We start from the raw sequence: 27368 nt of genomic DNA on the forward strand, positions 1-27368 counted from the left end.
ACTGGGAATAAGTTTAGTTTTTTTTCCACCACTGTAGCTCCAATGGTTTGTACAGAATACTGTCACAACACTATTGTCCAATAAATATTTGTAGAGTGAATAAACTACACACACACAAAAAGGTGTTCTTCCTCAAGAACTCCATTCCTTTAAAACGGAATAATTTTCACCTTAATTATCCTTTCTGATATTGACAAAACCTTGTGTTTGGGAAAGCATACATTGATCCATTTGGAGTCAATTTTTGTACATGGTGTGGGGTCGGGGTCCAACTTCATTCTTTTGGATGTGAAAATCTAGTTGTCCCATCCCCATTTGTTGAAGAGTCTGTTCTTTTCCCATTAAATGGACTTGGCACCCTTGTCAAAACCCAACTGGCCATAAATGTAAGGGTTTTTCTAGACTCTCATTGTATTCCATTGCTCTATATGTCCATCTATGCCTGTGTCACATTGTTTTGATTACTGTAGCTTTGCAGTATGTTTGAAATTGAGAGGTGTCAGTCTTCCAACTTTGTTCTTCTTTTTAAGGCTGTTTGGTTATTTGAGGTATCCTGAAACTTCATACGAACTTAAGGATCAGTTTCTATTTCTGCAAAAAAGGCTACTGGAATTTGGCAAGTGTTTTGTTGAATCTATAGATCACTTCAGGTAGTACTGACACCCTAATATTTAGTCTTCCCACCCATGACCACAGGATGTCTTCCCAATTATTTAGGTCTTCTTTAATTTCTTTTGGTAAGGTTTTTTAGTTGTCAGTGTATGAGTCTAACTTTCTTGGTTAAAGTTAGTTCAAGGTGTTTTACTCTTTTAGATGCTACTGTAAAATGAACTGCCTTCTTAATTCCCTTTAATATGGTTCACTGAAGGTGTACAGAAACACAACTTTTTGTGTGTTGATCTGTACCCTGCAAACTTTGCTGATTTGTTAGCTCTAATAGCTTTCTTGTGGGCTCTTTGGAATTTTTCTATGCATAGAAGAATCATGTCATCTGTGATTAGAGATGGTTTACTTCTTCCCTCCCAATTTTGATTCTTTTATTTATTTATTTTTTGCTTGTCCAGTTACAAAGGCTACAGCTTCTAATGCAATGTTGAATAGCAGTGGTGAAAATGGGTATCTTAGTTAGCTCTGGCTGCTGTAACAGAATACCATAGGCTGGATGGCTTAAACAGCACACATTTATTTCTTGAAATTCTGGAGGCTAGAAGTCAGAGTTCAAAGTGCCAGATGGTCAGATTCTGGTAAGGGCCTTCTTTCCGGTTTGTAGATGATCTTATTCCTGTGTCCTCACATCAAGGACACTATAGAAAGAGAGAGAGAGAAGCTCTCTGGTTTCTTCATAGGAGGGCACTAACCCCATACAAAGATTACACCCTCATGACCTCATCTAAACTAATTATCTCCGAAAGGCACCAACTCTAAATAACATCACATTGGGGGTTTGGGCTTCAACATAAAAATGTTGGTAGGACACAAGCATTCAGTTCACAGCAGCAGGCATCCTTGTCTTGTTCCTATAACTTAGGAAGGATAATTTCAGTGTTTCATCACTGCGTATGATATTAACTGCAGATAAGTCAGTAAAGTTAACCACTAAAATAATGATCTCAACGTCAGGACAATATCCAAAAGCTTTTAAAAAACACAGCTTAATACAAAGTGGTCAATTAAGAAAATGAGGACTATGCTACCCACACTATTTCCTAGCCTACCCTATTTAGTACAATCTTTGGAAATTCATTTTAGGAAAAAAAAAAAAAAAAAAGAGTTAAGATATTTACTAATGTTTATACAAAAAAGATGCAACCATTAGTTCAAAAAATAGGGTTTGTTTTTTCCCAACAAAAGTGCATTCTTTAATATAACTATTTGAATAAAAATCCCATACAAATAGAATGTGTATTTAATGTTAAGAAAGCAGGGAAGCAACATTTCCTACAACACAGAACATTCAACTGGCTCAATCAAAATGAATTACCCTTTCAACCAAATATCTATTTTTTTATATTTATTACAAATGTCACAGTCAGTTCTGTAAATGCCAACAGTCATACAGCTTTAACCTTTAGTCATGAGAAGCACACTTGACTGTTTCCCAAGGGATGAAGCCATCTTCATTTCAGAGAAGCAGAGTGACTGTACTGTTATTTGCTCTTTAATGTTTCAACTAACCATTCCATTGTCTCATGAAGGCCAGTGCCTCTGGCTGCTGAAGTTTTGAATATTTGCGATTCTCAGTCCTTCTAGGCAGATAACCCAAGTGAATGTACATCTCTGAGGGAGTCATGGCCTGTTCCATGTCCTTCTTATTTGCAAATGCCACTAAAATGGCTTTTTTCAGCTCTCCTCCATCAACATGGCAACTAACTCTGACTTGGAAATGCCAATTCGGTCTTGGTCACAACTGTCTGCTCTACAGCATCTGTGTTTGAATAACAACATCTGCAGCATGGCTCTATCCTCCCAAATCCCAGTCTTGGAATTCTTTATGTTTTCTTTGTTGTTTTTGTGTTCATTTTAAGACAGTTTTGCGCCTGTTGCCCAGGCTGTAGTGCAGTGGCACGATCTCAGCTCACTGCAACCTCCACCTCCTGGGTTCAAGCAATTCTCCTGCCTCAGATTCCTGAGTAGCTGGGAGTGCAGGCACCAGCCACCATGCCTGGCTAATTTTTGTATTTTTAGTAGAGACGAGATTTCCTCATGCTGGCCAGGCTGGTCTCGAACTCTTGACCTCAAGTGATCTGCCTGCCTCGGCCTCCCAAACTGCTGGGACTAGAGGCATGAGCCACTGTGCCCAGACCACTGTATGGTTTTTATTTATAAGTTACCATCTCAACATTAAATCTGATAATAGGAATGTTAGTAATGACTTTTCCAACCTGTAATCTGCACAAAATTGTGGTTTTTTCCTGTCTACGTAATCCCCAAATTAAAATCCTTACTTCCCAGGTTCCAAACACTCTGGAAAAATACTTGAGAAAAATCTACCGTGATTAAGCCCTGTTCACCCTCACCAATCCTCAGGAACAGTCCTGGCCTCAGCAGCAACTCCAAAACTCAAGGCACTTCTGCTCACCTTGGCCCCTGGCTCTGCCTCTGCCCCTAGGCCTAGACTTCCACATTGGACCTGTCAATTTTGTTGATACTTTCAAGGAAAATACTTCTGGTTTCATTACTTTTCTCTATTGTTATTCTATTCTCTATTTCTCTCCACTGTAACCTTTGTTTCTTTCCTTCTGCTAGCTTTGAGTTTAATTTGCTCTTCTTTTTCTAGTTCCTCAAGGTGTAAAGTTAGGCTATTAATTTAATATCTTTTTTCTTTTTTAATGTAGGCATTTACAGCCATAAATTTCCCTCTGAGCACGGCCTTTGCTGCATCCCGTAAGTTTTAATCATTCCTAATATTTTTATAAAAGTATATTCATAACTATTCCATGAGTCACCTTTCCCACCATGTTGGAAATAACATTAGCTTAGGGGATCAGAAAGTAGACACTTTGTCTGCCACAGCCAAAGTAATAAGAGTATTAAGAGCTGAAACTGTCCACATACAGAAGACTGTGTTAAGTACACAACAACTCTCGATAGAGAAAATAACGTATTGGAAGAGAAAAGAGGCATCTATGCTCATGTGGTGGTCAGATAAGATTCTCAAGACCACATGCAAACAGTGCCACGTGTTCTCACTGACCCTCATTTTTTTAAGGTCTACAAAAGTAAGTTTGCATTTTATAGGTATCCTACTCAGTAACTACACTAGGAAATAACAAAGCACTTACATACTCTGCTGGCCAAATAGATCATCATGGTATACTTTCTTCAAGTGTGTTTGTCTGTTTATTTCTGGTTTAAAAGAAGCCACTTGCAAGTATTTAATGTGTTTGACCTATGTGTTTAAGGATGGTGTGATTAGGGTTAAATAGTGCAAACCATAAAAGCACTTGTATAAGTTGCCATGGAAGCCACTGGCAGAGCTAAACAAAGTTAATTTCATTTACTAGAAGCGATTATTCTACACTAAACAAAAATTATTTCCCACTGAGAGTGTATATCTCCAGGATAATCTATTTGGTGAGAACATCACGGTCCAAGATTTTGTTTTTATATGAAGGAAGGAAACATGTAGGCATGTAATTTAAAGGATTTAAAGAACACTTAAACTCAGTAGAAAGTCATCATATGCACAACCTGTCTTTGGCTTTAAGGCTGCAATTTTAGAAAATAGAGGGATGAAAAAGGAATCCACAAGCAGGGAGCGTAAAAGATAAAAACTCAAAGGGGTGTCTGCCTAGGGTCAACTATGAAACTGGTAAGGCATTGTCTTCATTCATGTCTATTATGTAAAGTGTTCTGAGTAAGGTACATTTAGGGGTTCTCTATCCCTCTTATATAAACTCTAACAGGAAAAACATATTTAAAAGTTATGAAGAATTGAGAGGAAAACTTGAACTAATTGGCTGAATACTTACTGTCTGCCATTCTCTGAGGCAGGTGCTTTACCTAGTTTAACTAATTTCTCTCTCAGCATCCCATGAGGTTATTTATTATTTCCATTTTTACAATGAGGAATCTGAGGCTCAGAGAGGTAAGCAACTGATGCAACACCACCACAGATATAAGCGGCAGAGGGGGTGCCTGCTCCTGATTGCTTCAAAAGCTGTTGCCCTGCTCACTGCACCAGTTCAAACAGGAGCCACACACATGGCTCAAAATCCCTCAGGTAATCTTACATGTTTTTAATGCCTTAAAAATGTAATAGGAAAGAACGCTGTTACATATTACATTTTAACACACTGAAGAAGATCAATAAATAAGCTAAGCTGATAAGTCATCTTGAGTTTTTCTTTTAGTTTCCATTTTTTTGTACTTTGAAATAAAGCTTCTCCATCATCTTTATGCACACAGTGAATTTCCTTCATCATTTTTTCAGAATCCAGATCAGCACTTTTGTTTATAAAATTATGCAAACAAGTACATTACACTACAGCCTAGAAGCCTCAGCAAAGACTGTAAAAATCATTAGAAAATTGCATGACATGACTTTCACCTAGTCAGAGAAACAGATAACACTTCAAATAATTACAAGAAATGTGAACCACTCCAAGAAACTACTGGTGATTCACCTATAAAACAATATTCCCAATTCATCTTTCAAGTTTCTGGATGAGATTAACTGAAAACATTCTATCATCACAAAGAAAGTTTAAAAACTGGTAACATTTGCATCTACTCATGATTTATGATTTTCTTCATGTTACAGTCCCAAAACTAATTAGAGAAACAAACAGATGTTTCAACCAATTTAAGACTGTAACAGTCATCCAAAATTCTGCAATTTTAATATTCTTCAGAATAGCTCATTTTTCTCACTGAATGTTACGAAATCTTATAATTTGAATCAATAAACTTATATTAATTCCGCTTTATTTATTGGAATTCTGCATAAGATTTGGAAAAAGGTTTCCACTGGGAGTAACAGTCTAAAAAACAGTGTATGACTGCATGATGCCTACCCAGTTATGACCATGCAAGTAATCATTTATTAGTAATTCACAGAACAAAGTGATATTTCCAGTTAGCGTAATGAGAGGCTTTAGTAAAAAGGTAAGAGAGGCAAAATAATTCATAACTGACTCTATGTGAAAATAGTGTCTATCAATATTAAAAAGCAAAGCCTGTTTTATGGCATCAAGAGTTTATACTTGATATTTTAAAATGTTCAGACAAAAACATGAGATCAAATTTTCATAGCTGTTTTAGGTACCACTAATAATATTGTAAGTTGCTGCCAAGTGATGAATTCTCTATGCAATTGTTGCCTTTAAGAAATCTAAAATTGTATTACATTAATCATATATAGAATGCAAATGTTCTGTAATAAAACTGAATGACAGGCATAGAGAAAGGAGGCTCTGAACTTAAGAAAGTAGATCTATGAATATGTTTCTGATTAAGGCAAAATCTTTATTATACAAGTTCTCTTAAAAGATTTAATGTTTTAAAAGTATTGGACCAAAGTTCTACAATGTTTAGGATTTAATATTTTTATATCTAAATGCCAATTTGTAAGCAGATCAATTTTTTAAGCTCCTCTTTTTTCATAGCCACTATTTTCCCAAAAGTTAAAGTAATTTGAGGAGACAAAAGTAGTACTACACTTAAAAACTACGTCATATGAATAGATAACCATTCATTTGCCTTTGATCATGATTCTCAGTGCTGAAAAAATGTCCTGAAGTCATTTTTTTTAAAACAACAACAGAAAAGAAAATTCAACCTTTCATTAAACTCTCACTTGTTTTTCTGCTATGGAAGGGGAAAGCAAAATGTATTACATCTTATTTTTGGCTGAACATGCTAATAATGTTTCTAGTGAAATGCTCCCATCTTGTGGACTTCTTGAATATTGCTAACAGAAGCCACTTCTGCAGCGTGGTCTTAAACCAGCAGCTCAACATTATCTTAGCATTTGAATTAGCTAGCATTTTTGTTATATATCACTTTTATTTATTCTTGTATTTTAAAAAGTCTTTAAATATTTTGATTTAAAATTCTGAAATCACAAACCTCTTGAAAAAATCAACTTCAGGAAAAAAGTTGGCTACCCAATCTGTCAAGGCATATGTAATCTTTTTTTGGTAAATTTGAGTTCTTTAATAATCAGACTTGTTTAGAAAATATAAATATATACAAATGCTCTTACTATATTAACTGTAAACCTGCACAGGTAATGTTCTTTTACACATTAAACTTACATTTCTTACATATCAAAACATATATTTCAAGAAACTATCTGCTATTTGTTTTCAACAATTCCAAATATTGTTAGAATACTGTATACTTTTTAAACATTAAATCTTTTAAGATAACTTGTACAATAAGGGTTTTGAATAATCAAGACCTTGGTTAATATCCCTGAATTTTTCATGTTGACATTAGAAACACATGACTTTGAAACACTTAGCATTTTTTCTTCATTCTACTTTGGAATATTTAGCATTTTTTCTTCCTTCTACATTTGCATTAAACACGAAAATGGCATTATAACAGTAAAGGCTGAGAAAATATATTAAAAAGCAAAAGTAAAAGAAAACCTACTGAAAAAGTTACCTAAAAAAGTTATAGCCACACGGTAGATATAAAAATGGTATAAAGGCTTAAACGAACAGATGTACCAGATGTTTAAGTGCTAAATATCAGAAGTGATTTTTTAAAGCTTTCCACCCAAAACCTAGCACAGTGACTAGACACAATTAGAAATAAATAAAGCATTTCTTTGAGATTTTATATGTTGGTAAGTTGTTTGCATTTTTAACAGAAAAGATCAATTCAACACCAAAGAAAAATTTCTACCTGTTACAACATTCACACTCATACATAATAAATTATTCTAAATACTCATAGGTACATCAATGAAAAGTTAAATAAAATCTATCTGGAAATAAAAATATTAATTTAGTTCTATATTTCTGGTATCTCAGACCCACTGCCTAGCTGGCAGCTACAGAGAACAGGCTCCTGGCCCCCAGAAACAGACTTGGGAAGCGCCACAGTCACAGCTGTGAGGTCTTAGATAACTCCTGCTCTCTGCCTCTTAGGGTTATAAGTACTGGTTGAGTATTCCTTACCTGAAATGCTTGGGATCAGAAGTGTTTCAGATTTGGGAGTATCTGCAGTACCAGCTGAGCACCTGCAACCCAAAAATCCCAAATCCCAAATGCCCCAGTAAGCGTTTCCTTTGAACATCGTCGGCACTCAGTTTCAGATTTAGAGGCATTTCAGATTTCAGATTTTCAGATTAGGGATATGCAACCTGCATTAGTTGTGATAATCTAGGTAAAGTGCTTAATCCACTGCATGGCACAGAATGAGGGCTCACATTATGTATTAGCTACTACTTTTATTAGACTGTGGCAAGCATATAATTAATTTTGTTTAATGAATGAACACAATTAAAATGTTTAGCACAACAGAACTGGAGTCATCTATGTTACATGGCCTTTAAAACAATTCTGACAAGTCTGTAAGAAGAAACTGAGTCTGTAAGAAGAATCTGAAATGAGAGGAATCAATTGGCTATCTAGAAGTAGCCAATCCAAAGCAACTCCATCAGAATGTAAATGAGTACAACCTCTATGGAAAACCGTATGAAGATTCCTCAAAGAGCTAAATGTAGATCCACCATTTGATCCAGCAGTCCCACTAATGGACATCTACCCAAAGGGAAAAATGTCATTATATGAAAATGACACTTGCACACATGTTTACAGCAGTACAATTCACAATTGCAAAGATGTGGAACCAACCTAAGTGCCCACTGCCTAAGGAGTGGATAAAGAAAATATGATTTATATACACCATGGAATACTACTCAGCCATTAAAAGGAATAAAATAACGTATTTTGCAGTAACTTGCATGGAGCTAGAGGCCATTATTCTAAGTGAAGTAACACAAGAGTGGAAAACAACAACCGTATGTTCTCACTTATAAGTGGGAGCAAAGTCATGAATAAGCAAAGGCATACGGAGTGAAATAATAGACTTTAGAGACTCAGAAGGGACAGGGAGGAAGGCTAGGGATAAAAAACTACACAGTAGGTACAACACACACACTACTTGGATAATGGGTGCCCTAAAATCTCAGATTTCACTACTGTATAGTTCATCCATGCAACAAAAAGCCACTTGTACCCCAAAAGCTACTGAAATAAAAATTTAAAAAAAAACACGAAGCAACTTCAGCAGACCATGGCATTGATAAATGGATTATGAATGTAAGAAATCTTAGAAATGCCGCTGAACTCAAAGTTACAGGGAATGCTTTCAAAAACACTGCTGTGATTCTAGCACCACCTGACATAAGGCAGAAACCACCAAGTTTTAGGTGAAATACAGAGTCATCGCTCAGCCTATGTGTACTGAGACATTCCTATGCATCCGGCCCAGGGATATGCTCATATATATAACAAAAGAAACATTTTACCCATATTTAAGCCTAAAGAATGAAGTACCTGGATGGACAGTACTCTTTTCAAGATAAAGTGAGGCTGCTCAGGTACCACCTGCCCAGTCCATGTCTTCCTCGATCCAATGTTATCAGATTTCCTTACTCTTTGAGAAATATCCACTACTACCTAAATCAATCACCGTCTTGAAGCAAAAAAACTCAGCAATGTTTAATAAAGTTACAGTTCATGAAGTATATAGCGTCATTCAGGAGACAAATATTAAAGAAATAGCAATGCAAATATTTTTAAGAAGGTAACTACGGCCAGTGCTATGAAAGAACATACCAGTACATACAGGACTCATCTAACAAAACCTCGAAGGGGTGGGGGGGAGGGGACTTGGTAACGAAAGGCTTCCTGAGGTAGTAACATTTAAGATGAGACCAGAAGGAGGTGGAAGGGGCCAGAGAAGAGCATGTAAACGGTAAACAGTAAGAGGGAGAAGGAGCCAGAGCCAGGCTGATGACACTGGAGACTCCAGCAGAAACCTGGTACCTGCATACAGATTTTGACCAATTATATCCTTTTGTCTTTAGAGCCCAATTTGATATGCACAGACCATCACTTGTACTTTATACTATCTATAAGTCAAACTCAGTATTATTCTAAAAGCAACTCATTAGTTGCTCTTCTGCCCCTGATATCTTTCCTACACCTAGCAGTCTTCAATGCCACAAAAATTACCTTTCACTCCCTCTCAACCAGAGGTTTATATATCAGACAGTGATACCATGTAGTTGTCAAGAAAAGGGAAAGAAGGCAATTTTTTAAATAATACAAAAAAATGTCTACAAACCCATCACTTCATTAAAAAATAAAGACTAAAATGATTCTAAGAAACAAGTATTCCAACAGGGGAGATGAAAGGGAAATCAGGCTTATAAATTCTTGCAGATGTTTAGAATAACTAATTTTCTTTAAATACCCTGCAACAGGACTGTACATGAGGTTATTTACTTCCTCGCTTACACAGAAAAGGCCACAATCTGCTATTTCTATAACTCATCTTTCATTATTTTTAAAAGACAAGGTTTCGTTATGTCACCCAGGCTGGAGTGGGGTGGCTATTCATAGGCACAGCCATGGCACACTACAGCCTCCAACTCCCAGGCTCAAGTGATCCTCCTACCTCAGCCTCCCAAGTAGCTGGGATTAGAGGCACAGTCTACCATGCCTGGCTCTATAATCATTTCATCTTTACTGTGGGATAGCCAATTACTTTCTGAACTTTTCACTGACCTTAACTTTTCTGTCCAAGTTCATTCCTATTCCCTTCCCACCATGAAAGTCTCAAAATATGCTCCCTTAAATCAAGAGAATTCCCTAACTCAGGCCAAGCTGCACTGACACAGCAAATAGGCTCTGGAGCACTAGGGTAATAGCTACAAAATTTTCAAGACCCTGTGATGAATCCCCATCTTAGGGTAAAAGCCAAAGTCCTTACCATGGTCCTCCAAAAGGGGTCCATGAACCCCACTGGTGACTCCAATCTGACCTCCTACTCCCTTGCTTCACTGCACCCCATCTCATCACATCAGCTCCCTCGTTGCTGTTCCTTCAGCATTCATTCCAAGTGCTCTCTGGCCCCAAACCATTCCCTCTGCTTGGAAATGCTTTCTCAGATACCTGCCTGGCAAACTCCCCTGACTCCTTCAACCCTTGCTCAACTCGTCCCTTCTCCATGAGGACAATCCTGACTCCCTTACTTAAGGTAGAACCTACACTACTCTTTATCTCCCTAACTCTCTTCTACCTTTGATCCTTTCCACAGCACTTGCTGCCTTTTAACATGCTAATTATGGATTATATACATTGTGTATTATCCATCACTCTCTGACAGAGTGCAAGCTCCTGGGGCAGGAATCTTTGCTGGTTTTGTTCCTGGATACATGCAAGCTCCTAGAACTGTGCTTGGCCCATAATAGGATTCAATACCTGTTTTCTGAATAAATGAATGAATTTTAAGCTTTATCCCCTTAATTTCTTTCATACCTTTGGATGTTGCTAGAAGTCTGGTAACAACAACAAAACAAATCAGTAGCCAAAAAATACATAAATACATAAAATACATAAAAAACAAAAAATACATAAATAAGTAAACTAAGAAAAAGTCAAACACGTCTAGTTTAATGCATTTCACTTTTTTCTCCAAATAACAAAAGTAGGCATGATTTACAGGTACATCAAAATAAGCTAAAAAATTCTGCCCTTTATCTTTATCTTTAGAAATATGAATTGTCCAATTTTCATAAAGACATGGATAAAAATAATTCAAAGCCAGAAATGCACACTGAATGGTCAACATTACATCTGATTACGGGTATCTTTATCCAAGGTTTGCAGGCTCACTCTTCACACTGAACTTGGCAAATACACAAACGTCATTTATTTCTGTCCAGATAAAATATGATTTCTATTAGAGACTACAAAATCTTTATTTCAGTATAAACCTGCTTAGTTTTCTCTACTATACGAGGAATTATCATGTAATTTTGCAATTAGATCAGGCTTCTCTTTAAAAAGATAAAGATATTGATAAAATATTGAACATCTGCAGTCAAAGTGAGTGTGCCTTGAGAAAAAGATAGAAACAATAATTATATAAAAGATAGTAATTTAATAAATTTTGAATGATGACAACACCAATATCTACAGATAAGTCATATATCACAAAATTTCGGTAAAATTCTAAGCTATATATGAAAAACACCATAATAGCATGCAAGAAACAATGTTTGGAATAAATACTGCTAGTATCTCAAAAATTAAAGGGAAAAATTCTCAGTACAAAGGATGGACTTTGTACTACAAAGGAGATGAAGCAACAACTTCCTCTAAACTAACATTAAATTTTTCATGCTATCCACGTTCCTAACTTAAGTCCACATGCAAAAGAAACAAGTCTGTGCATAATCTAGGCCAAATGATAGTGGAGAAGAGAGGGAGGTAGAGCTGATCATCACCCAGAAAAGAATGGAGAGAGCAAGGAGGTTAGTGTGAGCTACAAGAGATATGAGATAACTAGATGTGATAAAATGAAGCTTATAAAAGCCTTGGATGAGTATCAGGAGGGGTTATCATAAAATACAATGTTTTACTATGAGATTGCACTAAATAATGTATAGAAATACCATTACTTGAGTAATTTAAAAAGAACAGATAGGTCTATTAAAGTCATAAATTAGATGTCCATAGTGTCTGTACGGCAAATTGCTACTTCAATGAAATGGAAAATGGCTACTCTCAGAATTTATTCAACTGTTCTTTAAACATCAAAATAAAGTATCAAAATAAAGAATGTTGTTATCCTTATCACAAAATAATTCTGACCATATCATCTTGGGTAAAAAATTGAGCAGTGTCAAAACAGAAATTTAAAACATTATCATCATGAAAACTACTTAAATTCATTTTTAAAAAAAACCACTATCATTCTGCTTTAAATGGCAGAAATAAAGTTTTAGACTAAAATATTTCAATGGTTGTCTAAAATGCTACAATAAAAAGTAGACAGAAAATTTTTAGTTTTTATTTTACTCCCTTTCTTCTTACTAAATGTATGTTTAAAAAAAAAAAAAAACTCTCAAATGATCCAGACAAAAGCTTTTAGCTCAACACATAATTGCAAGAAAATTACAATAATTGTACCAATTAAAACCATCTTGAATGAACAGTGTGTCATCTTAATGTTCCTGTGGTTTACAGAGGGATCTACTTAATTCGCTGAAATTGCTTTCTAGTGTTAGTATCAAATGTCATTTGTTAAAAGTTGAACAATTTAGAAAATAATTTAACAACGCAATTTCACCAAACACCAAGAACCAACATTTTCTTTTTCACCTGAATAAAGCAAGCAGATGTGTCATCAAATCGCTATAAAAATAAATGAGGCTTTTTATGCATTAAAAAAAATAAATTTTACTACTAGCGTCAAAAACACTATTTTGTGATTGTTTTTACCAAATCAGATTTCTTTAATAAAATAAATGAATATCAATTACACACTGCTGCATTTTGTCTGCTGTAAATAAAACTTTCTATTATTCAAATTACAAGCAATAGCATCAAAGAACTCAAAGTTAACTTGAAATATAATAATCTAGATTATTCTCACATACTTTAATATCTGGCTTTTCATTATGTTGATCAAAGTGTCTCCCTATAGTTTTTCATTCCAAATCATCTTATTATATATAATTATTTTAAGTCAATTCCCATGAATTATCAAAGATTACTTACTATACTTTTTCTCTTAGACTAGCTACAAAATATTCTTTGTAAGTAGTTGTAGGCATTTAAGACATATATATTTATCTCACCAAAAAGAGAAGAAAAGCACCTCAAAATCATCCAAAATCCGACCCAGCCATGGATGGTAAACCCACCAAATGCCAAAGTTCAAAGTAATGAGTTGGTTTAACGGCAAAGCAAAGTTCCCATCCCTCGTTATATCCCCACCAAACACCTCTGCGCTTTCCAAAGCTTCAACAATACATAAGGCACCTAGCAGAGTGCTGACGTGAATGAAGGAGGTCAGGAACACTAAGTGACTCGACTTCCTTAAGTAAGGATCCACGTGAGGCAACTAGTTCTCCTGTGCCCAAGTTTACAAATCTCTTGAAATACAGAGATCTATTCCTGGAGTAACAGACTACTCCTGAACAACACCCATTCAGACAGTCTACGAATCTCAAGCAGCCACAAATTCCTTCCACTACTGTTTCTTAAGCTATCGCTCCACAGTTCCTAAAGGAAGGCTTATTGTTTTTTCTGACCTTTTTATTTACACACAAATGATAACAACAATCTCAAGGACAGAATAGAGTGTCAAGGAATTATCTCTTTATATTAAATGGGGCTTTATGTATACATATAACATGCAAAAAATAAAACTCATTGTATTGGTATGAATTATTATGAAGCAGTTAAAACTTTTTTTTAAAGTTAAGTCTTAACCGCTTAGTAATTACTGTCATTAGCAAGCATTCATCATTATACAGCACCTGGTTTATAAAACAAATGTTTATTCACGAAATAAAACCTAATATTGTACTACAGAATCAAGAGAAAAACTAATCCTGTATCTCACAATAAGATGATTTGCAAACCTCAAAGACCAGAGGCAATTCAGTACCACTTCTTAATAGGCCAGGGTAATTACGTATCACTGCATCTACTAGAACACCTACTTAATATAGCACACAGGGTTTAAACCACTGACTAATGTCACATAAATTAAACAGCAAAACCCAGAAGAGTTCAAATCTGTAGACTAATACAACAACCTCTATAATGCTAATTCTAAAATGAGTTATTTACTTGGAAAACATTAAATGTGTATATGAAAAACAGGAACTAAAAAAATAGGAAAACCATATACTCTAAGGAAATAAATTATTCTAAGGAAATACTCTAACGAAATAAAATACTAAGGAATAAAATGACAACACTCTAAAGAAATAAAAGTTATTTAAAATCTTAGAAGTTTTAATATATAAACCATATAGTAAGGCTGGGCACAGTGGTTCATGCCTGTAATCCCAGCATTTTGAGAGGCCAAGACGAGAATTGCTTTAGCCCACGAGCTTAAGACCAGTCTGGGCAACTCTGCAAGTCCCTGTCTCTACAAAAAATTAGAAAAAGAGCCAGGAGTCTTGGTGTACACCTGCAGTTCCAGCTACTTGGGAGGCTGAGGTGGAAGGATGGCTTGAGCCCAGGAGTCTGAGGCTACCGTGAGCTGGTGATTGTGCCACTGTGCTCCAACCCAAGTGACAGAGAGAGAGATCCTGTTTCTAAAAAATTTAAAAATAAATTTAAAATATTTTAAAATAAAATTTACATACCCGAAAAAGGAAAAACATGTCCAAATAAAGTCATAGATTTTACATGATGGGATATATACCACTGCTAATACAACTCCAAAATTATAATGGAATTAATAAGAATGATTAGTTAAATCCAGCAGTATACATCTTATACATTTTATTTTGTATTGTCTGCTTTATATGAGTTTTTGTCTTTTTTTTAACTCAACCTAAAATAAAGTAAAATACAAACAGGTCAAAAAAGGTACCTTTCATAGATGGTTTTTAATGTCATTTGATCTGGAATACCTTCAGTCTCTTCCAAATATAATATGAGCCATGAAGTCCGGTATGGCCACTGCTCAGTAAGGTTGATCCAGCTAGCAAGCCTGTCCCAGTTGAAACTAATCTGATTGGCTCTCAGCAATCTCCCTTTTAAAGAATACAAAAACATGTTAAAATTAGTAGATGTGTAATTATATGTTAGGTAAAACGTTTAGTATATTCAAAAATATTTAAAATTTCTAAAATTTACCATTTAATTTATACTACAAATTCAAATCATAGTACTACCATGGCTTCTAAAATCCAAAGAGCTGCACTAAGTAAAGCTTTTGGGGCTTAAACACAATTTTAATTCTAAAGTAATGTTCAGTTGTTTGATTTGCCACTGGTGAAATACACTTCTTTCAACACATACATGCAGGCAAGCATCTTTTGGAACTGCGTCACACAGCTCAACGCCACCACAATCACTCAACAGAACATCCACTCACCTCCAACGGACCCAACCTTCTAAAGGGCTATCTGCTGAGATCCTATTGATGGACTATAACCAGATCCAAATATGCCAGTCCATTCTTGTTTTATTATGGATGAATGGGCAATCCCGCACACTTTTGTTTTCAGATACTCAGAGTCACCTATGTAAGCAACCCACCACCTGAGTTGTAATGCTTTTCATATTTGTTATTTATGTATTTTAAAACAACCCTGCCTATTGCTGGGATTTTCTGAGGACTGAGTCACTGTTCTATCACTAGGCATGTGTACATGTAGACAGTGGCAATCCTCAAACTTTCAGAACGGATGCCTTGTTTTGTTGTATCGTGCTTCACCATGATTTGGTAGAAATTCTAAGCTGCCGATACTGTTGTTTTTTTAATTTTCAAATAATGTCAATTCATCATCATCAATTTTGTTTGTAGGTAGACTAAGATACCAATTTAGGTCCAATGTGAATTATTCCTTACCCTACTACTAATATAGTTATATAAGCCCCAATACAATTCTTCCTGTATCACCAGGCCCTCACTCCCTCAGCAAATCTGCTCAGACACAGAAATTATGTTTCCATGACTGGATTCCTTTTCCCTGGAAGGTAGGATCTGAGCATATGATGGAGATATGGCTATGTTGGAGATACACACATGTTGCTGTGTGAAAAGAGAAAATGAGCACCAAATCCAGAAGCGGCAGTTAAGGGAAGGTTTCCTTAAGAATATAACCACTAAAGAGAAAAAGACAAAAAAGAAAGAAAGAAAAAGAATGTAACCAACCACTAGAATTAAGCTACAAAGGATGAACCCAAGTTAGTTTGGTGGGAAGGCACGAGGTGGCGAGGATAAGGGAAGCAGAGTGAGGACATGTGGACAAAAGGAACAGCAACTGGACGACGCATGCATGCAAAGTCATGAAGGAACTGGTAGACACAGAGAACTGGAAAACTATTTTCGAAGTACGAGTAAATAGGCCGGGTGCGGTGGCTTATACCCATAATCCCAGAGCTTTGGGAAGCCAAGGTGGGTGGATCATTTGAAGTCAGGACTTCAAGACCAGCCTGGTCAATATGGTGAAACTCCACCTCTACTGAAAATACAAAAATTAGCCAGGTGTGGTGGCAGGTGCCTGTAGTCCCAGCTACTCGGGAGGCTGAGGCAGAAGAATCACCTGAACCTGGGAGGTGGAGGTTGCAGTGAGCAAAGATCACACCACTGCACTCCAGCCTGGGGGACAGAGCGAGACTCTGTCTTTTAAAAAAAAAAAATGTATGAATGAATAAAAATAAATATTCTATCTTTAGAACATATCTAGCCTACAATTAGCTAAAAAATAAAGCAATGTCAAAAGAAAATTCTGAACAATGAATATGTCTAAGATAATTTTTTAGTTTTATCTTTCCAAATAGTCCAATAAAACAAATTTGAAATAAAGTATATTTGGTAAAATAAAGCACAATTTTTAATTAGGAAACCACTCAACTAAATACTTATCAATATTTACCTACTAAAATCTCAAATTCTTTCCTGACATTAATCTCTGTATTGCATGACTTTCCTACAGCAACAACTATTTGCATGGTGTTCAGCGGATAACACACACTTTTGCATACATGGGAACTGGGGACTCAAGAGGCTAAATAACATGCCCAGGACTCAAACCTACGTCTTTTGCCTTCAAATTCTATGCTTTCCAATAAAATATATTTTCCTATACACTTCTAACTAATGTTACCGAAATAAATAGAAAACGTCACAAAAAAATGAAATCAAAATTTCACTAAAATACACAGATTTAAATCTGTAAGGTATTTTTCAACAGAGCACTTTTAAGCACTGAAACTAACAGGTGCTTTTAAAAATGGAAATTTTACTTAGAAATGTTTCATGGGCTGAGCTATATTTGATGAGACATAAAAGACAAATATCTCTGATTTAACAAATAGAAAGTCTACGGTATGGTCAAAGACTAATATTAGAGAAATTCTTACATTTGAAATGTGGCTTTAGGAAGATATTTTGTTTTTATTCTGAAATGTGTAAACATCATTATTTTTAAAATGTATATCTCAGTATCAACTATTAAATGATGTTACCTTGGTCCTCTTTAGAGTGTCTGAAAATGTCTAAATATAATTCAAAATTTGGGGCCTATAAAGCTCAAAGTGAACTACCGAGGCGCTAGCTGTTTTTTGTTTTGTTTTGTTTTGTTTTGTTTTTTGAGATGGAGTCTCACTCTGTTGCTCAGGCTGGAGTGCAGTGGAGCAATCCCAGCTCACTGCAAACTCTGCCTCCTGTGTTCAAGCAATTCTTCTGCCTCAGCCTCTCAAGTAGCTGGGATTACAGGTGTGTACCACCACGCCCAGCTAATTTTTGTATTTTCAGTAGAGACGGGGTTTCATCATGTTGGCCAGGCTGGTCTCAAACTCCTGACCTCAGGTGATCCACTCACCTCAGCCTCCCAAAGTGCTGAGATAATAGGCGTGACCCAGCCAGTGGTTGGTTCATTGACATCACTTCCCAACACTCTCTTTTAAGCCCCAAAGTGCAACCACACTGGCCTCTAGCTGTTCCTGGAATTCCACCCCAGAGGGTGGAATTCACACTTGCTTCACACTTGCTCTTCCTCCTGTTAAGATGCTTTTCTCAAGACAGATATAAAATTCAGTTCCCACTTCATTCAGGTCTCTTAGTCATTCAACAACAGTGTCCCAGACATTGTTCTGGGTCCTGAGAAAACAGCAATAAGAAAGATAGATAGAAAACCTTTGCCAGATGGATTTTAAATTCTACCGAGGGGAGACAGACAAAAACCAAAGAAACAAACAAACCAAAAAGTAAATGATGTAGTGAATTAGAGGTGATTTTTTTCTGTTGAGTAAAATAAAGTAGGGAAGGGGTAATGCAAGGCATACCAAAGATGTCATTTTATGAGATGGAGAGGGAAGAGCTTGTAGAAAAGCTGACATTTAAGCAAAGACTTGAAAGGAAGTGAGAAACCCCATTATGCATATATCCAAAGAACAATCTGTACAGGCAGAAGAAATAGCAATTGCAGGAGCCTTCTGATGGGAGCATGTCTGACATTTTCAAGGAACAGCAAAGAAGTCCGTAAGGGATGGAGGGGAGAATGGTGGGACATGAGGTCAGAAGGAGGAGGAGATGCAGAAAGGCAGATCATAAAGGGCTTTGTAGGAAACTGTAAGGGCTTAGATTTTTATTTTCAGTGAAATGAGGACAAATTACAGAGTTTTGAGCAGAGAAATAACACGACTGGCTTCTAGTTTAAAAGAATCACTGCGGCTGCCGTATGGAGAATAGGCTTTAGAGAGAAAAAGACAGGAGTAGAGACCAATTAGACTATTTCCATAATTAATAAAGGTGAGACACAGTGACGTATCTGATGAGGGTAGTACACTAGAAATGGTGAACAGTGCTCATATTCTGGAAACAGACTGAAGACAGTGCTACAGAATTTACTAGCAGATTGGTGGTGATATATAAAAGAAAAAGATCAAGATTTTCTTACTTAAGGAACAGGAAAAGAGTTGGATTAATAGACAGGAAAGACATGGATGGATGAAGTTTGAGTCAGAGAATCAAAAGTTCAGCTGTGGACACATTATGTGTCCGATATATACTGACACCATTAAATGTCAAACAAGCAACTGAAGAGCTACAGGGCTGAAGATACAAATTTGACAGTTGCTGGCATATTGATGGTATTTAAGCCTTTCAGAGTAAATGCAATCACCAAGGAAGCAGATCTAGATAGAAAAGGAGAACGCCAAGAAATGTACATTCCAATGCTAAATGGTAAAGGGATATGAAGACTACCTACCAGTGCAGAAAGAGGAAATCCAGTCGGTGTGGCATTGTGGAAGCCAAAGGAAGAAAAATTTTTTCAAGGAGGAAGAGTGATCAACACATTGTCAAACACCACTAATGGGGTCAAATAAGATGAGCATTGGCCTGGCCACTGAATTTTATAACATGGAAGCCATTGGTGACCTTGAAAATGCAATTTTACTGAACAGATAGCAAGAGATTATTGGAATCGATCAGAGAAAACAGAGGGCGATGAATATGAGACACAGGGACACACAAGTCTTTCAAGGAGCTTTGCTGAGAAATAGGGTAGTAGCTGGAGACAGAGGTACAGTCAAAAGAAGTTTCTCTTGGGAAGGAAGAAACAATCTGTGTTTTGATGGGAGTAATTTTTGAGTGAGAGGGAGGGCCATCTCCTGTTCACAATCTTGTTTTTATGGCACACATCATTCTGTGACATTATATCATTTGGTTTTCTCCACTGGGAAAGAGACCTTATCTTGTTCACTGCTTATCTCCACAATGCCCAGAAACGTTACCTGGCATAATGTAGACACTTGCTACACATTTGTTAAATGAATACATATATGTTGATAACATACTAAAACATTCCCACTGTTGAACATAAATACAGCAAGGCTTGAGAAATCACTTAAAGGAATTTAAGTACAAAACATAAATACTAGATACAACTTCACTTGGAATACAGTTCACAGCATGAACCCCAATAACCTAAAGCATAATTTTAGTATAACTATCATAACAGAGTTAACATAGCAAATATTACAAAGTACCAATCAATACCCTGCAAAGAGACATATATTTTACAAACTAAATTACAAGTATCTGTGTGGTTGCCCTGAAGCTATGAGCAAGCAGGAATTCACAAGGCAGGGAGCAGAATTCCATGCAAGGACTTCAGGCACAAGGCAATAATCCTCAATTTTATTGTCAATATTTGTATTCAAAATATCATATGAAAATTAAAACAATAATAGCACATAACATCTGAATTTCAACATTTTAAATTAAAAGTTAATTTATACTCAGTTAAAAAATTAGAATAAAATTATCTTTATAGCAAAAGAAAAATTAAACTTGAGATGAAGAATAAGATTTTTTAAGTTATAAAGTTTTAAAATAATGGTATACAGCTGACGGTTGACAATATCAGTTTTGACTTTTCATTGTTGAAACTAAAACTGACTTCATTAAGTGTACACAACACAAACAAAGGCAGTATTCAGCAATGTAAACATATATACACAATATATACCTTTGGTTACTGAAATTAAACTGTTTTGTTAATGTTAAAGTTTCTTATCCATCAGAGACAATAAGAGACAAAAGTCACCTGTCACAGAAACAATATTAAGTAATCTTCTCATGGTCTGAGGGCTGATGTCACTGAACCAGTCCTCGGTAACCAACAGCTTTGTAAGATCAAAGGACATCTGGCGGGTGATGGTCCTCTGCATCTGCCTTCTTCGGTAAGTGTCCTGAAACAGCACATCGGCAATGAGAAGGAACCCACACTTCCAGTCCAGGAACTTAGGAGTTTTTGAGATGTTAATAAATGTTTATAACAACAAAAAATCCAAAGTTTTAGTCAAAGAGGAATATTATACAGTAATAAATTATTATCCATGAAGCAGAATGTTTACAAAGCAATTGTAAAGTAATATTCACAGCAACTGTATCAACTGCTATAGTGTACCTTCAGATACAGTTTAAGTTACAGTTATACAGTTAGAGGAAGTTCAATGCCTTTAAGATTATAAGTAAGCAGAATTGTGTAAAGAGAATGATATTCAAACTCCATGAAGTCTAACTATTTATAGGAACCCTTAAATAATTAAAGTAAATAACCCCTTGTCTGATTTTAAGGATTCAGCATTTTGGTTTTTAGGTTATTATTATTAGACAGGGTCTCTCTCTGTCACCCAGGCTGGAGTACAGTAGGGCAATCATAGCTCATTGCAGCCTGGATGTTCTGGGCTGGGGCAATCCTCCCACCTTGGCCTTCTGAATAGCTTGGACTACAGGCATCCACACCCAGCTAATTTTTTTATTTCTATTTTATGTAGAGGGTGTCACTATGTTGCCCAGACTGGTCTCGAACTCCTGATCTCAAGCGATCCTTCCACTTCAGCCTCCCAAAGTGCTAGGATTCCAGGCATGAGCATTGTACCTGGCCTGATGTTTAGGTTATTTTAAAGTATGTGAAAACTATGTCAAAGAGACAACCTCTTTATCCTCACATCTCCATATGAATGAAAGGCACTCTACAGCGTGGGTGGGCCAAAGGAATTCCATCTCATAAGAGAAGGAACAGGTACAACCAAGGTGTATTCTTGTTTAAGGTCCTGATGCATGGGAAGGATGGATGCAACCATGGGGCACCCAGGAGTCCTTGCCAACTGCCAGGCAGGAAGTTCAGAATGATCAGTTATATGCTCCTCTGAATTTAATGCTATCAGCTGTCACTCATCCTATTAATTTTGCATCCATACCTATACAGGATAGAGGCATAAAATCAAAATGTCATTGAAGACTTTTTTTTTAAAGTAAAATCTCCAACTTAATGGTAGCAAACCAGAAAAAAATAAAATGCTGATACTAGCCCAACTTAACTGAGCATGAGTGACACTGTCACAACTGCCCTGCAAATGAGTATCTTCCTGTCATATGCATATAGACACATACACAGAACATGCCCCTGTTCCATACAAACAAGATGGGGAGGTCAGGAACAACCAGCGTGTTGAAGGAGAAACCCCCAGTGGCTGGGAATAACACAAATCACTATGTGATACGGAAAAGAGTGCACATCCCACAAGCACTAGGGAAGGACAGCCAGCAGGAAGACAAAGCCGGGAATTTTCTCACACTACAAACCTTTCTCTCCTATTGCTATGGCAACAGGCATAGGTCAACCTGACCACGAATGAATACAGTGGTTCTCAACCCTGGATGAAATCATTTGGCAAGCTTTAAGATCTCAGGGATCAGGAGAATCACCTGGGCTAAGAACAGATTGGGACCCCTACACTAAGTACAGTTGTTAGGGTTCTAGGTGCAAACATTCCCTGAAACATGCGAAGATGAAAAAAAATGCACTGATCATGTTTATTTGAAGAGCTTAATGCAATATTTACAAAAGAGTATTTACGTGGCATCATCTTAATTTTATTTGTATTCAAATAAACAGCAATACAAGCATATAGCTCAAAACCAACGGCACCTTACCCGCCTATTGAGGGCCGTCTTGCTACCAAGTTTTGTCATCTCCCCAAGGCTGTTCTGTGAAACTCTTCTGTCAGCATCTTCCTGTATCCCTTAAATAATTTATCAAGAGAGCATCACTTACACTGAAATTCTGTTTGTGAAATAACAACATTTTTCAAGGTAAAAAGGAGAGTCACTATAAAGGAACTACAAAACGATTTCAAACTCAAAGTACTTTAGAAGCCCGAGCTTTACCTGTAGTATCTGAGCATGGAACATCCCCATTTGTTGTTGAAGTTACAAGAAATTTCCTTGCATTGCTTAGACCACGACTATTGAGGAACACAGGCAAATGCACGATGTTGCGCATGTAGTCATGGCCATTTATATTCGAATCCCGAAGCACACTATTGAGGTTCTGGTTAATTGCCTTGATGATAATATGTGGATCACTTGCAAAAATGGCAATGAACGGGCCTTTTGAAAACAGAACTCGGACCTGTGGTAGAAGAAATGTACAGTTGTGACATAAATTTTCAATTGTCCAAAATAATAAGGCATCTCTTCAAAATATGTGCTATCTTTTGGTGACTGCATTTCTAAACTACTATCTCTTTTTCATCAAAACTTATTCTATACAAAAGCAAATTTTACTGACAGCTCAATCTAGGTTTGTCGCCATCTGACACAGATAAAACCTGCAGAGAAAATTAATACTGTCCTTTTTCAGACATTTACAGTCTGCTAAAGAGGTAAATCAAACCACATGAGAAACATTCATGAATACGCATGAGTTACTGGGCACACTGGTCTCTGTCCAAAGTTAAATCACTATTGCTTGTAACATACTTTACAGAGAGCCGCTGATATAATTGCTTTAACAGCAGCAACAAAAACTTACAAATTCTGTGGGTTCCTGTGTTATCTTGGATTCTAACCATAACTATCTACAAAGAAAAGCTGGAGCCACACTGCAGACTTAAGAGATGCTCTATTCATTTTTTTCTCACAGTGCCATTAAGCTAAAATTATTTAAATCTCTTTGTGACTAAACATTTATTCTTTCTATGTTTCTGCATAAAGAATGGTTGTTTTTACAAAAGAAAAATCACAAAAGGAATAGGAACTACTCAAACAAAAACCAACTCCATTCTATTTTTAGATATTTGTGAAGTCACACATTCTCTCAAATTCTGCAACATAACAATGGTGAGTTCTGAGGTGGCGCAAACGTACAGTGTCCAGCATCTGAAGAACTCTGTCTTGCTCACAGGCATCTAATCCATCAATGATGACCACCAGCCTTGTCTGATTCTGAGTGAAGCTGTCAATGGTTTTTGCCATCCTGGCCATCAATTCCACTTCACATTTAAGAACCTGATACAAGAGATGGGAGAAAGGAATTAGGATTATTTTGCTATTATAAGATAAACTACCTGAGAAGTGATATAGTATTACTTGAAAGTGGGCTTGGATTAGTTGTAAATGCATGTTGCAAACTCTAAAGCAACCATTCAAAAAAAAAAAAGTACAACTGATATGTTAAGAAAAGTGAGAAAATTGAATCATATAATATGCTCAATAAAAGATAAAAAAGAGAAGACAAAAATAGGAACAAAAAACAGGCCACAAATAGAAAACAGTAACAAATGTGATACATATTAATCCATCTAAATCAACTGTTCTTTGAATGTCAGTGCTCTAAAGATAGCAATGAAAAGAAAGAGATGTCACAGATGATCAAAAACAAGAGCTAACTGTATGTTATTTACAAGAAACCCAACTTTCAGAAAAAGACACATGTAGATTAAAAGTAAATGAATGAAGAAAGGTATACCAAGACCAATCAAAAGATAGTGGGAGTAACTATTAATTTCAGAAAGGTAGGGTAGACTTCAAAGCAAGGAAAGTTACTAGGATTAAAGAGGGGTATTACATAACAATAAAGGAGTTGATTCTCTAAGGAGACACAGCAATCTTAAACATTTATATATCTAAGAATGGAGAATCAAAATATATAAGACAAAGGCTGACAAAACTGCAAGAAAAAATAGATAAATCCACTATCACAGCTGGAGACCTCAACACTATTCTACGAAGACAGGTGCAGCAGTCAGAAAACCAGTAAGGACACAGTTCAACTCAACAATACCATCAGTTAACTGGATGTAACTGACATCTATAGGTACTTCAACAACAACAACAACAAAAAAAAAAAAAAAAAAAAAAAAGCAGAATACACATTCTTTTCAAACTCACATAAACCATTCACCAAGATGGACAACATTCTGGGCCATAAAACACACCATAGCAAATTTAAAATAGAAATCATACATACAATGTCTTCCCTCAATGGAATTAAACTAAAAATCAAAAACAGAAAGATAATCGGAAAATCCCAAAATATTTAGAGATTTTAAAACACACTTCCAAATAACACATGGGTCAAAGACAGTATTTTGAACTAAATAAAAATGAAAACAAAACTTATCAACATTTGTAGGATGCAGCAAAAGAACTGCTTAGAAGAAAATTTATAGCACTCAATGTATATATTAGAAAAGAATAAAGATATAAAATCAACAATCTGGCTGGGTGCAGTGGCTCACATTTGTAATCCCAGCACTTTGGGAGGCCCAGGTGGGTGGATCACTTGAATTCAGGAGTTCGAGACCAGCCTGGGCAATGTGGTGAAATCCCATCTCTACAAAAATTAGCCAGGTGTGGTGGTGCGCTGCCTCTGGTCCCAGCTAGTCAGCAGGCTGAGGTGGGAGGATCCCTTGAGCCCAGCAGGCAGAGGTTGCAGTGAGCTGGGGTCACACCACTGCACTCCAGCCTGGGCAACATAGTGAGACTCCATCTCAAAAAATAAATAAATAAAAATAAAATAAAATCAATAAGCTTCCACCTTAGGAAATTAGAAAAAGAAGAGCAAGTTAAATCCAAAGTAATCAGAAAAAAAGAAATAATAAAAACTGAAACAAAAATAAAACAATGAAACCAAAAGCTAGTTAGTTAAAAAGATAAACACAATGAATAAGCCTTGGAATAAGATGAAAGAAGGAACACAAATTCAGAATAATAACAAATAAAAGGCTAACACTTTAGACCTCATGGACACAAACAGGATAACGAAGGAACACTATGAACAACTCTATGCCCACAAATTTGATAATTTAGATAAACAGACCTTAGATAAACAGTTCTTTGGAAGACATAATTTGCCAAAATTCACAAGAACAGGCCTATATCTACTGAAGAAATTGAATCAATAATAATCTTTCAAAACAGAAAGCACCAGGCCCAGAAGGGTTCACTAGTGAAGTCTATCAAGCATTTATAGAAGAAATAATACCAACTCTTTATAGTATCTTTCACAAGCTAGAAGCAAAGGGAATGCTTCCTAACTCATTCTATGAAGTCAGCATCACCCTAATACCCAAACCATACAAAGTCATGACAAGAAAAGCAAACTACAGACCAATAAGTATCTCATGAGCATAGATGCAAAAATCCTCAACAAAATATTAGCAAATCATATGCAAAATATATAAAAAGAATTATATACCACAATCAAGTGAGATTTATGCCAGGTAGGTAAGGCTGGTTCCACCTTCAAAAATCAATTAATGTAATCCATCATATTAACAGACTAAAGAAGAAGATCACATGATTAGATAAATAGATAGAGAAAAAGCATTTGAAAAATCCAACACCCATTCATGGTAGAAACTCTCAGTAAACTGGAAACGGAGAGGAACTTCCTCAACTTGATAAAGAATATCTGCAGTTAACATCATACTTAATGCGGAGAACATCTACTAAGATCAGGAACGACACAAGGATGTCCCTTTTCTTATCACTCCTTTTCAACATAGTACTGGAAGTCCTAACTAATGCAATAAAATTTTTAAAAAAGGAAATAAAAGGTATGAAGATTGGGAAGAAAGAAAGCTGTCTTAATTCACAGATGACTTGACTCTACATAGAAAATACGAAAGAATCAACAACAAAAAACCTGGGACTGACAATTACAGCAAGATTTCAGATTAACATACAAAAGTTGATCACTTTCTTATACATCCTCAATGAGTAAATCAAGCATGAAATTAAAAACACAATTACTATCTACGAAATTAAAAACACAATTACTATCTACATTAGCACTGCAAAAACTGAAATTGGTATAAATCTAACAAAATATGTATAAGATCTATACGAGAAAAACTATAAAACTCTTGAAAGAAATCAAGGAAGAACTAAATAAACGGGAAGATATTTCATGTTCATGGATAGGAAGACTCAATACCTGATGTACAGATTCCATGCAATCTCAATGAAAATCCCAGCAAGTTATTTTGTAGTTATCTGTAAGTTGAATCAATAGTCCACACGAGGAGAAAAAGACCCAGAATAGCCAACACAATATTGAAGGAGAAGAACAAAATAGGAGGATTGTCACTACCCAACTTCAGGAAAAAAAAAGCTAGAGTGATCAAAGAGTGTGGTTTTGACAAATGAACAGACATAGAGCAAAGAGCCTGGAAACAGACCTACACGAATACAGTCAATCGATCTTTGACAAGCAGCAAAGGCAATACGATGGAAGAAATGGTCTTTTTAACAAATGCTGCTGGAACAACTGAACATTGACACATCAAAAGAAAAAGAAAAAGAAAAGGAAAGGGAAGGAAGAAAGAAGAGAGAGAAAAAGAAAG

The 27368-nt window shown here is 36.0% G+C and overlaps 1 protein-coding gene across 14 annotated transcripts in view; it reads right to left on the reverse strand.

Annotated features, from left to right (window-relative positions):
- The window catches only part of KIDINS220 (kinase D interacting substrate 220), a 114570-nt gene that overhangs the window by 34620 nt on the left and 52582 nt on the right, over positions 1-27368 (reverse strand). For all 14 annotated transcript variants that reach the window (XM_074393701.1, XM_074393689.1, XM_074393693.1 and 11 more), the window contains 5 exons: positions 23887-24027; positions 22906-23149; positions 22672-22760; positions 20777-20921; positions 15085-15247 (listed from right to left, as the gene is read on the reverse strand). In XM_074393701.1, coding sequence (XP_074249802.1) covers positions 15085-15247; positions 20777-20921; positions 22672-22760; positions 22906-23149; positions 23887-24027 — 782 coding nt within the window. The remainder of the gene's footprint in view (positions 1-15084; positions 15248-20776; positions 20922-22671; positions 22761-22905; positions 23150-23886; positions 24028-27368) is intronic.

This window comes from Saimiri boliviensis, chromosome 1 (genome assembly GCF_048565385.1).
Source record: "Saimiri boliviensis isolate mSaiBol1 chromosome 1, mSaiBol1.pri, whole genome shotgun sequence".
Classification (NCBI taxonomy): domain Eukaryota; kingdom Metazoa; phylum Chordata; class Mammalia; order Primates; family Cebidae; genus Saimiri; species Saimiri boliviensis.